Source organism: Lactuca saligna, chromosome 3, assembly GCF_052625555.1.
Source record: "Lactuca saligna cultivar CGN05327 chromosome 3, ASM5262555v1, whole genome shotgun sequence".
NCBI lineage: Eukaryota > Viridiplantae > Streptophyta > Magnoliopsida > Asterales > Asteraceae > Lactuca > Lactuca saligna.
The window spans coordinates 37,847,960-37,863,386 of NC_136419.1; the positions used below are offsets into that span (position 1 = coordinate 37,847,960).

The window sequence follows — 15,427 nt, forward strand, 5'->3', positions numbered from 1 at the left end:
AAGCCTAGATATAGCTGACACTTCATTTTGTTAATATTTGTGGTTTTGATGTTGAAAAATGATGTTTGGATTAGTAGTTCTTAAGTTCACACAAATCTTTAGATTTTCAAAAGAACTTGCATATATATATATATATATATATATATATATATATATATATATATATATATATATATATATATATATATATATATATATACGATGTGTGTGGATAATGTTATTCTCTGAGAATGACTACCAAAATATATTATTTGATAATGTGAATACGTTCAACCTCACATGTCTATTTTCATTATTATACATTCTTACTAATTCTCATTCATCAAGAACACATTTTGATAGAATAAGAACAATAAAGAAAAAAAATTTCCTGCTACCTTATAAAAGATTAATTTAGTGAGAATGTTTGATCATGAAAAAAGTTATATGGAGTTTAACATATTCACATTACCAAATAACTTATTCTCTTAGTTATTCCACATAATAGCATTTTCCATATATGTTCGCACAGTATATGCTGATATATATATATATATATAAACATCTCTCTCTCTCTCTCCCTCTCCCTTTCTCTCTCTCTCTCTCTATATATATATATATATATATGTGTGTGTGTGTGTGTGTGTGTGTATGTGTACGTGTTTAAATGCGGATGAACATCTATTGTGCGGACGTGTAAATAATGTTATTTTGTGAAAATGACTAAGAAAACTTGTTGTTTGGTAATCTAAATACATTTAACCTCATATAACTATTATCATTTTTATGCATTTTCACTAACTAAATCGTCTATAAGGGTATTATGAACTTCTTTTATGATTTTCATTCTGTCAGAAAGTATTGTTGATAATCGTATTCTGTAAGAATGAGAATGAATGAAAAACGATGTCTGGGAACAAATAATAATAATAATTACTCAAATTGCATGATAATTATAATATTTATATGAGGTTGAAGTATTCATATTACTAACCAATCTATTTCTTAGTCATTCTCATAAAATAGCATTGTCCACATATGTCCGCAGAATAGATGTTATCCGCATTTTAATCTAGCCTTATATATATATATATATATATATATATATATATATATATATATATATATATATATATATATATATATATATAGGGTGAGGTTCAATAAAGAACCATAATTAACAAGGAAACAAGGAACCAATCGTGAGGGTCGGAAATCATAACGATCAACGACCAAAGAAATAGATGCATACTTTTACATCGGACACACACATACCGGATTATACCAAAAATTCACCTCCTTACCAAAAAATCACCTCTTTTTTCGTTTAAATTTTTTTAGGCCACATTTTTTATAAAAAAAAAAAAAACGAATATACCGTCGTTCTCCATTTTTCATCATCTTTCCACAAATATCCATGTTAACTCACTTTATTTTGTTAGTTTTTTCAATATTTAAGTTTATTTTTATCAAAATAATAATAATAATAATAATAATAATAATAATAATAATAATAATAATAATAATAATAATTATTATTATTATACCAAAAATATTATGTTTTTGTATTCTAATAATAAACATGAACACCGATTTAAAAAAAAAAAAAAAACCTCGAATAGTGTTGATTCACACTGTGAATCTAAACGGTAAATATTTCAATTTTTAATATTCACAATGTGAAAAAGCTCGAACAGTTAGATTCACATTGTGAATCTGACTTATTATTATGCACACTATAAATCTAAGAAGGTTCACAAAAAAAAAAAACATCGATCAGTGTAGATTCACACCGTGAATTTAAACGGTAAATATTTCAATTTTTAACAATTATAATATGAAAAAGCTCCGATCAGTTCAGATTCACACTGTGAATCTAACTTACTATTATGTGTACTGTGAATTTGAGAAGGTTCAGAATATGTATTTGAACAGGTTCACAATGTGAATCTGAACTGAAATATCATTTTTTACATGAATATAAATCTATGTTTAAAAAGTACAATGAAAGCATGAATTTTGATATATTTATTAATTTTTTTCTATAAAAAAAATATACATTAACTTTTCAACAAAGAAAATGAAGTGAGTTTTTTTTTTTTCTAAAAAAAATTCGTTTTTTATATATCATTATAGATCTCTTTGGAAATAGGACGGAAAATCGTGACCAACGGTATACTCAGTTTTTTTTTCCGATAAAAAACACGACCTAAAAAATATTTTAAACGGAAAAAAAAAGAGTTTTGTTATAATCTCGTGCATATGCGTCCATTGTACAAGTCTACAACTCTTACTTTTATCGTTGATCGCTTTAAATTTTGACGTTTTGGATTGGTTAATGGTTTATTGATTAATAATGGTTATATATATATATATATATATATATATATATATATATATATATATATATATATATATATATATATATATATATATATATATATATAGTTTAAATAAAAACAATAAATAGTTTGTAAACGTAAAAACATTATTTTTATATTATTATTCTATAATGAAGTTTGTATCCACAATTTTAAATCATTATTCAGCAATGAATATATGAATAGTTACAAGTTCAAACTAAAATTAAAATTTCGCTATAAAAATGCTCATACATAAATTGTTAATAAAATAATAACGTCATAGTGAATATATGAATAATTAAATGTTAATATTCATATGAAAATTAACATAAATATAATGTTTTTACATTTTTACGTTCTTACTATTTACTGTTTTTATTTGAATATATATATATATATATATATATATATATATATGTATATATATATATGCTAACACTTGGACCATACATGCCGTTTTGGACTTTGGAAAGCTAATGATGGGTTGTATGCAACATTTCCATTAATTAGTATTCCACTTTCAACCAATGGTTACTTTCACACTTTTTTTCTCCCATTTTAGGCTTCCATGTGACCACAATCACTACCGAAGCAAAAAAAGTAAAATACACTATTAATTATGTTATCTTTTGGGGAAATTGCATCAAGATAATGTCTAAATGAAAATGACATTGCATAATAGTTCTTTTTTTTTTTTTTTGAAAAGGAAACTTTCCTAATGAGGGTTTTCAGATCAGCTTTCGCGCATCGATTAATCCCCCGCTGCAAACATAAAGTTTTGCCTTATGCCCTGGAGTCACTGCAGATGAACCTCCATGACCTCAAGGACTGAGTGGTGCCAGGATTTGAACATGGATCAATAGGTTATCCACCATATCTTCCACATGTCTTACCTCAGTTTATGATTTTGTTATATAACAAGATCTAACAAGGGCTATTAACTTTTAAATTTTAGAATTGTTTAATTACAACTTACAAGATGATAGTTAAAAACACAAATATTATGTCACTTTTAGGTGCTTTTGTTTTTCGAAGCGAAAACGTTTGAAGTCTGCGACTGATATCTGCAATCCTCTGCAGCTAGAGAGGTGGACCAAATGGCTGCAACATTTAATAAAAAATCTGCTTGTTTTTTAACGTTTGCAGACTGCTGCACTTAAATTTAAATAAAATGATTTTATAAACTTAAAATAGTTTTTCAACACAATTTTTTTTAATAATTCTAGTGTTTTAAGGTCAAAATAACACTTATTTTCGATACCATTTTGATCTGGAAACATTCTAACCCTAGAAAATGCAATGACGAAAAATTCGATTTTTCCATTTGAATCGTCATTGAAGAGCCACTATCGAACCATCATCGAAGTTTCTCTACCTTTCGACAACACGAAATCGTTCATAGGATTTTCCACTGAATTCGATTTTTCCATTTGAATCGTCATTGAAGAGCCACTATCGAACCATCATCGAAGTTTCTCGACCCTTCGACAACACGAAATCGTTCATAGGATTTTCCACTGAATGACATCTAAAGCACTATAACAATTGTATAAACATCTTTGATTTCAACTTCTAATTCATTTCATACTATCGAAAAGTCAAATTTTGACCTTTTGTTTTGACCACTGAATTTGATCATGTAATTCATGAATTCTTCATCCATAGTCCAACAAACTTTCATTCCGATGTATAATCGACGAAACAACTACTTTATGTTTGATCGTCACCAATTTTGATGTAATTGAAAACTATCGGAACACTTCATCAAAACTTAAGATTTAACTAACAACAATTATCATCCTTGACTTTCAACTCCATTTTATCGATCTGAATTATATGGAACACTAATTTTGACTCTTTTATAATGACTTTGATAACAAAAAACAATCCATAATCACTTCAATTAATTGGGACACCAATTTTGACTCTTTTACACCAATTTCGACTCTTGTTCTTCGGTTGTTGATCAACAAAAATCATCAAATAAGTCATCTTCTTAAAATTCCTTTCCAAGTCGAATTAAGTGCATGGATCGATTGTCAAATCAGACTATCAAATTATTCCATCAAATATAAGAACACTAATTGATCAATATCATCGAATTTGCTTTAACGATCTAAAAAGAGATGAAGTAAACGAACTTGATTGATGAACCGAGAATCAAATCAATGACACGAATGAGAAAATGATTAATCAAGAGGCATGCGACTATGAAGGTGTTGTGACATCTGCCAGCGATGAGGACGGAACGAATAGAAAAATATGGAGGTAGGAGGTTGCATGGAGAAGGAAGAAGATGGGAGCGACCCTATGTGATTGTGAGTCCCGTTCGTTGCTGTTGGTTTTTTTTTTATATATAATTTTTTAAATTAGGGTTTAGAAGTGATTTGAAGTGAATGATCCAATGTTGTCCCATACAGCACACACATAGAGGTTTTTAAGTTAGAATATTAAAAAAAAAAAAAACAGCTACGGATGACCAAATGATACGCGTGTTCTGTGTGATACAACCAAAAATGGTTAGAAATAGTTTTTTAGAAAAAACAACCAGCCCCTTAAAGACTTGCCCCATCAAAATTATTGGTACACATCCAAAAACTCACATACAAGTTGAGGGCAAGATAACAACCCTATCACAAACTAATCACATAAACCAAAAATCATTTGCAACATTTTTTATGTTTATTTATAATTCATTAAGCTACCACAACTATACTGTGATCGATTTTCAAGTCACCAATGCAACTATTTAAATATATGTAACCATCATCCTTTATGGTGTTTAGTTAGGAATCTAAGGGATGATGAAATAAGATTAATGTGACATGGATTTAAGAATACCTTTTTTAACAACCAAATGAATGACATTCTAGTGAATTTTTCATTCTCGTTTGAACCGCTAAAAAATAGGAGATTGTTGATGATCAACCAAAATATGTTACGATTCTCGTTAAGAATTACGGACAACAAATTTTGCGAAACATAAAATTTTCTGATTTTTTATATTCGATGAAATTGAAGACCGCACGGGTTGGTATATAAAACCATATATTAGTTTGTCTTTCCAATGTCAGAAAAATGTTCTATGTTGATAATAATAATGTTTATCACTTAATCAATGTAATTCAGTGTGTTAGAAATGTTGTGATGGTGATAACCGGAGTAGCGTAAGAGAAAGAGGCTCTTGTGAGAATCTTCATGGTTTCGGTTGCACATTTAGCTTTGTAGCTCCCTTCTTCTTTGGCCAAACATTCTTCAAATGTCCTTCTTCTCCATAATTGAAACACACTTTCTTGTTGGATGTACATTCGTTAGCATGGTGAACAGTCTTTCCACACTTGAAGTAGGTTACTATTTCATCGCATCTTCCAGAGTGTTTCTTCTTGCACTTGTCACACCACCCTACCCAATAGTTGTCTTTTCCGACTTCTTATCGATGGGACTAGTTTTAAAAAAACTACTTTTCTTATTAGATTTTGAATATCCTTTGCTCTTCCTCTTCTCTCCAGTTCCTGTCCTTTCCAAATACTTCTACCTAATATGGACCCAAATGGTTGATTTCAAAGTAGTCGATAATTTCACTGTTGAACCATGATATGTTGGTAGTCCATTAGCGAATTTATTTATCTTTGAAAGTTTAGTAGGGACCAAATGTGAAACTAACTTCATCTTCTAAGAGAAAGCAGCAACGTAGTCAACGATGCTTATTTTTTCCTTCTTCAAATTCTGGAACATGTTATTTATCTCTAGGAGGTATCTTTTTGAGCAATACTCCTTTTTTTTAACTACTTCAGAAAGTTCCCCATGACATCTTTATTGATTCTCCTTTTTTTACTACTTCAGAAAGTTCCCCATGACATCTTTATTGCTTCAAAAATAGGACTTGGTTGTGTGTTGATGCAACGTGGTAAAGTGATAGCCTATGCCTCAAGATAATTGAAAGATTATGAAAAGAATTATCCCACCCATGAACTCGAAGTCGCTGCAGTAGTATTTTCCCTAAAACTTTGGAGGCATTATCTTTATGGTAAAAAATGCCAACTGTTTATTGACCACAAAAGTCTCAAGTATATATTAAGTTAGCAAACTTTGAATATGAGACAACAGCGACCCATGGAGCCGATCAAAGACTATGACTGTGAAATCCTACACCATCTTGGAAAGGCCAATATAGTTGCCAATGCACTTAGAAGAAAGGTTTATCGTAATAGTATGTGTTATACTATTACTCACACTACAGTAAAGTTCACTATTATTGATTGAACTATAGAAATGGCACGTAGAGGCCTTAAAGCCAGAAAATGTGAAGAAAGAAGGGATGGTACATTATGCTAATGTTTTACTTGATGATCCACAAGGATTAAAGGCATTTAAGAATCGACTATGGATTTCAAAGATTGGCGGATTAAGACAGAAGATTTTAGATGAAGCCCATAAGTTTAAACTGTCAATACATCCTGGTACAAGTAAGATGTACTATGAAGTAAGAGCTGATTATTGGTGGGTTGGATTAAAGAGAGACATTGGAAGATATGTACAAGAATGCTTAGTATGCTTACAAGTTAAAACAGAGCACTAAAACCTCGATGCAACTCCAGAAAGTCTTAGTGTTCCTGTATGGAAATGGGAATAATTGTCCATGGATTTTATTACCTCGCACCAGCCACCTATCCTTGCCTTGCATCCGACGCCTGGAACCCTCGCATGCGAGCCACGTGCCCTTCCCCTCGCATGCGAACAACCACATGCTTCTCTCCCCCCCCCCATTTGGCCAAAGCTTCGCCTATATAAGGGAGGTGCGAACCCTCCCGGTTTAAGTTCGGAAATTTGACACTTTTCACCCCTAAATCCATTTATAAGCTATTCCAATATCCCCCGAAGCTCCAGGATCAAAACCAACATCCGAAATACGTTCCGAAGTGCTCGAAGAGCCCGAAAATTTATCTTTTCGGTTTGAAGCTCAACCTTTGCAAGAACCGATTTTCAAGAAAGCCTTTGGTTTTCATCAAAGAAAGTTAATTATAGTAACGAAGTACTGCTCAAATTACTATTTTAACCCTGGTTATTTCACGGCGAGTTCAATATGTAGGAACAATTTTATATTATGTGTTATATGTGCTATGTGATTTCCTGTGCTATCATGATTTTTATATCATCGGCCATGTAGAGCATGTCTTGTATTATTCTGGTATTGGATTTATGCCTTTGGCCATATAGAGCATGTCTCGTATTATTCTGGTATTGGCTTTGTGCCTTTGGCTATGTAGAGCATGACTCGTATAGCTTCTGGTATTGGCATAGGGCTTTATAGGGCTAAAAGCCTGTATATTCTAGCAAAGTGATAATCCAAAATTGCATGTCTTCTATGACATTTGAGCCGAAGCGTTATTGATGTATATCAAGTATTGAAATTGTTATGTCACATTGATTGTATATCATTGAATCTAATCATTGACTGATACGGAGAGCTTGTCGCATGATTCATATATGCCGTTATTGTTCATTGTTCCTCTTTGCTTCTGCCATATTGAAGTATATGTATGGCATAACATTATATTGTATCTATTACTGAACTCACTAAGCGTAATCGCTTACCCCTTTCAATGCTTAAAAAATTGCAGAGGATAAGTAACCAGTATAATCGTATACTGTTGGAAGATTTGGTATAGTTATAATATTACTTTTGTATTTAGGGACCATGTATATATAAAAGTATAGTATCCTGGGTAGTTATGTAATATACAACACTTTGTAATAGTTGGTTTGTATCCAGTCATTTGTAGTCACTTTATCAATGTAAAATATTGTTTTTATGAATATGCATGTAACATGTTTTGGAGTAAGAATTTTCAAGAATGAAAGTGTGGGTCTTTCATTTATCCGCAAGATTACGAAGTATGGGCACTGCACTTCGAAGACTACATGTTGGGTCTTGAAGATCATGGTACTTTAATATGGGAAGCCATGACCCAGTAGACGTTTGCTCCTACTGCTACAAGGAGGGTCGTTAAGACTCAAGCCAAATACAACACTCTTCTTGTTGACGTTAAAGATATTCCTCAAGATGAAAAATTCAAGCTTTTAAGCAACGTCAAGGCGACGAGAATAATTGGATTCGCTCTTCCTCCAAACACGTTTCGTCTGGTAAGTTTTTATGATATAGAGAACGGGATATGGGATAGGTTAAACGAGTTTTACTCAAGCGATGCAGATATGGAACACTTAGTTCAAACAATGTTTCTTTCTGAGTTTGGTGCTTTTGCTCAGAAGTCTAATGAAATGCTTGATTAGACCTTCAATCTATTTAACCATATTTGAGCAGAATGCTTAAACATAATCTTAAGCGTAAAAAGATTGAGCAAAAGGTTACTTTTATGAACGGATTAAGGTCTGAATGGAAGGAAGTTATATCCACAGTTAAAGCTCATGAACGGTTTAAGAGCTACACTTTGGCAAAGCTGGTAGGAATTCTTAGATCCCACAAATATGAAGTAAAAGGAAGGGAAGATGATTTCTGGAATGGGATCATTTGCCATGGTTGCGAAGGGTAAAAATGTAGTAGAAGAAGATTTGGAGTCTGATCTCTCAGGTTGTGAGCTTACGAAAGAAGAATACGCTATGACGGTGTCAAATCCCAAAAAATTTTGCTAAAAAGAATTTTACACGCCTCAAAAATAGGAATTGGAAAAGGAACTACAGTTCAGAAAAAGAAAAGGATGAGAACCTTAACAAATCTCAAAAAGATGAGGTGAAGAAAGAAAAGAAGCTAATGGGAGATTCCGGCTATGACTGCAACTATTGTCAAGAATCACTTGGCCAAGGAGTGTATGTTGAGTTTGGACGTGTTGAAGTCTGGTTAACTGATTCAGAAGACGAGGAAGTTTGGAAGCCCAAGCATGGTGGATGTTTCATAATGAATTCTAGATTCCCTGAGTATGAGGGAAGATGCTTGATGGTTCGCAGTGATGTCTCGGAGTAGAGATGATATGCCACTAATAGCGGCCAGGCCTCTAACAACTGTTTTGCTGCAAGACCTGTTTTTAAACAGGTCAGTGAATGCGAGAGAGTCATCAGTAAGGTACAATCTATTCTTCAGTCTCTTAATATTCCAATCACTCGTTACGAATCCGAATTAGCTGATTTGAAATTTACTATCTCTAGTTTTAGTGATAGCTTAAAAAGAACATGTTTAAGTAATTCTAACCCAACTAACCAAATCATCACGATAACAAACAAGAGTGAAGAGAGACGGATGTGGATAGAGAAGTTGGAGTTAGAGATGAATTGGTGTAGGGATGATGTTATTTATTTAAAAAGAGACAATTTAGTGCTTTTAAAACAAATAAATATTTTCTATTTGATTGCGAAGCGGTTATATTTTAACATAACTCAATTTCATCTTGACTGTGAAATAGGGAAAAAGATACACAAAATTATTTTACCCTTTCTCGAACTGAAAGAGGATGAAATCGATGCAGTGTGCTATAAGTATGAATCCATTGTGTCCTCGGATGATGTTTCTAAATCTTACAAAATTGGACTTGACAAAATTGAAGCATATATTCAGTCCAAAGAACATAAAAGCATGTTAAAACAAATGTTGGATGAAAATGATAAAGAACATATTAAATCTGATACTGTGCAAAAATTTCACTCTTTATGCACAAAATTGAGTTCGGAAAACACTTTCAATGCTGAAAATGTTTCTGAATTTGATGGAAGTGACATGAGTGAGACTTTTGTAGAGGATGAGATCAATTGTTCAAAGAAAACTTAGTTTGAACCAAAGAAAAAGTTAATATCTGAAAAACTTAGTTGAATATGTTCGTGTTGTTGAAAATAAGGGTTCAGATGTTTTAAAAGCTAAAACAACAATATTTCTGAAAGTACAAACCATCCCTAATCAAGTTTTTGTAAAAAGCGGACTGAAAAAAAAAAGCGATACGTCAGAACTAATGTCCTTAGTAAATGATGATAATGCAGATGGTTGCAATGATTTCTTTTGGTCAGGACCAATTGATAACTCTGATGAAATCAAAGGTCTTTCCGAAATGACCTCATGGAAAACCAAAGGGAGATGTTTCGTAGAACCATTGAACTGTGTTAAACCTTGTAATGATAAAGTTGGTCTTAGTGGCACCAAAAATTTCCCAAGTGAAACATCTTCCGAACAGACTGACATACCTGTTAGAAAAGAGAAACCTATAACAAACATTCATAAGTCAACTGATGAATTGATTGCTAAGAAACGTCAACTGAATGATAGATATCAAAAAAACTTAAAAGAAAGAAAGCGATTCTGGAAATCTAAAAATTCAAATTTTGTTAACCCAGAAAGATCCTGAAATCAAAATGCAAAATTCTCTTCAAATCGAAAACCTAAATCATTTTCAGAGCCACAGTCTTCAATTCCACAGGTTTCAAAAGCAAAAGTTTTTCCGAAACCATCATTTGTGAAACAAACGAAGCCTTTGGAAAAGACAAACCCCAATTTTTCTCCAAAAAAAAATATTTCAAAAATCTGCATATACATCAAAAGATTTGAAGGGAAAAGGAAAAGTTGTTTCGAAACTTGAAATTTCCTTCAAGGAATCCAAAATAAATTTGAAAAAGGAGGAAAAGAAGTTTATGAAAAAGGTGGCGAGGCAACACATATAATCTAAAAAACCAAATTCCTTTTAAATAAAAGAATCCTAAAGAAAATAGGATTGTTGTTTTCAAAATCTCGTAAGGAGAGAATTCCACTTTGATAAAGAGATCTTATTTGGTTGATGAAGCTATAACTTTTCATGTTCTTAAGAAAACCTCATGAGGACCCAAAAAACTTTAGGTTCCTAAATCTCTCTGAATTTTGTATGTGATTTGTGACGAAAAGGATGACTCAGAATGGTATATTAACAGTGGCGGTTTGCGTCACATAAGTAGAAGGAGAGATTTAGGAGAATTGTAGGAGTAGAATAGAGTAGATTTGCCGTTCAAAAAAAAAGTAGAAGGAGAGAAGGGTTGAGGGAGTTCTGCTTGCTGAAGGACGAAGACAAGGTGAAGTTCAGAAATAATGCCACGGGAGAGATCAAAGGATATGGAATGATCATGAATGGCGAATTCTCCATTCGGAAAGTAGCTTATGTGGAAGGCCTGCAACATAACTTGATAAGAGTTTCTCAACTGGTTGTAGGTATAGGGCTAAAAGTATCTTTCGATGATGAGGGATCTGAAATCATTGAGAAGGAAACAAAGGCAATGCTTCTGAAATCCAAAAGAAAAGGCAAAAGTATCCATTGAATCTGAATCTAATCAAAGGGAAGCCAACCATTTGCCTTCTTACGAAAGCATCTTCGGATGACAGTTGGCTTTGGCACCGATGGCTCTCTCACTTGAATTTCAAGGATGTCATTAAACTCATACTTGGCGATCTTTTGCGAGGTTTGCCTCTTTTGAACTTTGAGACTGAACATCTATGTACTTCATGTGAACTAGGAAAGCAAAGTCGCAAAAGTCACTCAACTATTGTAAACACCAAAGTAATCGAGCCACTAGACCTTTTACACATTAATATTTGTGGCCCATCTGCAATAGAGATCATTGGTGGTAACAAGTAAATTCTAGTGATAGTTGATGATTTTTCTAGATTTACTTGGGTTTATTTTCTTAGAAGGAAATCAAAAGCAACTTCGAGACTTAATGACTTCATCAAGCAGATCGAGCTCAAATTGCGAAAGCCCGTTCGGAATGTACGTAGTGATAACGGTTTAGAATTCAAAACCAAGTGTTTGAAGAGTTCTTAACTGAAATAGGAGTCTCTCACAAATTTTCCACTCCTTACACTCCTCCGCAGAATGGTGTTGTTGAAATACGAAACTAATCTCTTTGCGAAGCTGTAAGGACTATGCTATCATTTGCGAACCTTCCATTATATTTATGGGCTAATGCTATTGGAACTGCCTGTTTCACTCAGACTCACTCTCTAATCAACAAGATATTTTTATCACTCCTTATGAGATTTTGAATATACAAAAACCTAACGTTAATTTCATTCATGTTTTCGGTTCCAGGTACTTCATATTTAATTCAAAAGAACAACGAAACAAATTCGATGTAAAGGTTGACGAAGGACTTTTCTGGGGTACTCTCTTACTACTAAAGCATACATGGTTCTGAACAAGAAATCCAAAAAGATAGAAGAAACCTATGATGTCACGTTTGACGATTACTATCTCAAGAAGTATTAGAAGTATGATTGTCAAGATGATGAAATCTCTCCTTCAACAAATCCGATGATGATTCCTCTCTCAAATATTTATGAGGAATTCATGAATTTTTTTGATGAGCTTGAAAAGGCTATTTCCTCCGAATCTAATTCCCCAGATAATAAGGAAGATATGTTGAAGAAGATCATCAATGATGCTGCCAAAGGTCTTGGAAATGCGCCACCTATTCCGAAGGATTCTGAAATTTCACCTTCACCACAAGCTACAAATGCACCTATTCAGGGGGAGGGTTCTAGTTCAACCTCCACATCCGATTTACCTGTTCAAGGGGAGAATTTAAATCCCGGAGTGACCAATGACATTCCGGTCCAAGGGGAGAATCCGATTCCAAACATTGAGTCACATGTAATTTTCCAGGGGAAGAATGAGAATGAAAATAATGACTCGGGCATTCAATCGGAATTTGAAGACATGAATGCAGAACTGGACCCAATCTACGATTCGAACTACCCTCCATTGGCGAAATGGACCAAGGTTCATCCTAAATTTCATGTTATTGGAGTAGCAACTTCTGGAGTTCTCACTAGAGCTAAAAAAAGCAAATCAAACTGCATTATTTTCAAAAATGGATATTTGCATGTTTAATTCGTTCATCTCCAAAATTGAGCCTAAAACTGTGAAGATTGCTCTTGATCATTTTGATTAGGTGTAATGTATGCAGGTAGAGCTTAATGAGATCAAATGTAACAAAGTATGGAGATTGATTCCAACTCCGAAGGATGCATATCTAGTCGGATTAAAATGGGTATCCCGAGACCAGCTCGAAGAAGAAGGCAATGTCATTCGGAACAAAGCACGATTGGTCGTAAAAGGTTATTGTCAAAAAGAAGGCATAAACTATGAAGAAACATTCGCACTAGTTGCAAGGCTGGAATCTATTCGTATTTTCCTTGCCTATGCAGCACACAAAAATTTTGAAGTCTATCAAATGGACGTCAAGTGTGCATTTCTGAATGGTGAATTAAGTGAGACAGTCTACGTGGAACAACCACTAGGTTTCATGAATGAGAAATCTCCAAATCATTGCTACATTTTGGATAAGGTTGTGTATGGTTTAAAACAAGCACCTCGTGCATGGTATGAAACCCTAAATCGTTTCTTGAAACAATCTAAGTTTAAACAAGGCTCAGTCGACCCAACCTTCTTTCGCAAGAAAGATGGTGACCATCTAATGATCGTGCAAATTTATACTGATGATGTCATTTTCGGATCCACTAATCCTAGATTTATTGCTAAATTTTGAAAATTGGTGGAAACTAAATTTGAGATGAGCTTAATGAGCCCTATTAACTTTTTCCTTGGTTTAAATATTAGATAGAGTTCGGAGGGTATTCATCAACCAAGAAGCCTACACAAAGTTCTTACTTGCAAAATTCGGCATGGTGGGAGATTCAAAGGTCAAGGTTCCAATGACATTTAGAACGATGCTGACACAATCATTGGACAAGACAACAGCTGGCATGACTCTCTATCGATAAATGATAGGTTCATTGATGTATCTAACAACTAGTCGTCCATACATTATGTTTTCTGTTTGCTATTGTGCCAGGTTTTAGGAAAATCCTCATGAACCCCATATGTCTGCTGTAAAGAACATCTTCTGATACCTTAAACGAACAACCTTACTCGGAATTTGGTATCCTTCCAACTCAGGGGTCTTTGTGCAAGCATTCTCCGATGCTGATCTTGGTGGGTGTGGTCTTGATCGAAAAAGTATAACTAGAGGATTTCATTTTCTTGATGGCAAAGTCATAACTTGGCAATCAAAGAAACGAACACGCTTCTCATTATTGATTGTTGAAGCTGAGAATATCATAGCTGCCTCTTGTACCTCTCAAGTGATATGAATTTAAAGCCAGCTTAGAGATTATGGAATTAATATGAAGGGGATCCCATTATAATGTGATTCAGAAAGTGCTATTTGCATTTTCCACAACCTAGTGGAACATTCCAAGACAAAACATATAGTACTGAGGTATCATTTTATAAAGGATAACGTAGAAGATGGCAATGTTGAAATTCACTTTGTGAGATCCTCTGATCATCTGGCTGATATCTTTACAAAAGCCTTACCTGAACCATCCTTTAATCAATTCTACAAGGCTTAGGAATGAAAGAAGCAAATTATGTTCCGAAATCAACATAGTAAAGTAAAGCAGTGTTCTTTCTCTGAACCGCTTCTAGCCCTCAGAATGCTTCAAAATTTATACTTCATGTTCCGAATGGTTGCAAGTGTTAATTTTGGTACAATTTATTATTATTTCAATTTAGAATGATGGGGTAGGTATGAAATTTTGAATCTTTGTACTAGCTAAGTGTCCTTAGAAGAATGCTGATGCATGTTGCCTAAAGCCTCTGAGACTCTATGTTTGAAGCTTTAATGATTCGATATTACCAATCGTTTGTTCCCAAATAGACTATAAATTCACATAAGTCATTGAGCTACCTTACTCTTCTCAATTGTGTTAACAGTTCACTGCATTGTCATTCCTAATAGAGGAGGCACACTTTTCTCTTCGGAACTATCTCCAACATTTCTCCATTATTTTCACTTCCATAAACGCAACCCTCGAGACTCTCAGATATTACCACTTAGGTTTAGGTTACACAACATCTGTGTTTATGTTCATAAATTCGTTGTCATTTTCTCGAACCAAGACTTTTCTTCCCAAAAGATCCAATTTTTATTTTTCTTGAGATTTCTATATTATCCAACCAATTAAATAAATCAAAAGCATACTTGTTATTATGGGTATACTGTTCAGAAAAGTACTTCTTCCATACTTTCGAACTTACATTGAGTTTCAGATATTGGTT

General features: G+C 33.4%; 1 protein-coding gene across 1 annotated transcript; it reads left to right on the forward strand.

The window, feature by feature from the left end:
- The first annotated feature begins 12,652 nt into the window (after positions 1–12,652).
- LOC145035379 (uncharacterized) lies at positions 12,653–14,088 on the forward strand. The gene is made up of 3 exons (XM_078983925.1): positions 12,653–13,189; positions 13,272–13,491; positions 13,925–14,088. Exons 1-3 carry the CDS (start codon positions 12,653–12,655, stop codon positions 14,086–14,088), a joined length of 921 nt encoding a protein of 306 aa, XP_078840051.1.
- Positions 14,089–15,427: the final 1,339 nt, after the last annotated feature.

Excerpts from the sequence above, each read along its gene's own strand:
- LOC145035379 (XM_078983925.1), top strand. The coding sequence starts at position 12,653 with ATGAATTTTTTTGATGAGCTTGAAAAGGCTATTTCCTCCGAATCTAAT. Across the intron at positions 13,190-13,271 it reads TCAAAAATGGATATTTGCAT|GTAGAGCTTAATGAGATCAA; the intron begins GTTTAATTCGTT and ends TAATGTATGCAG. Across the intron at positions 13,492-13,924 it reads TGCAAGGCTGGAATCTATTC|ATAGAGTTCGGAGGGTATTC; the intron begins GTATTTTCCTTG and ends TTTAAATATTAG.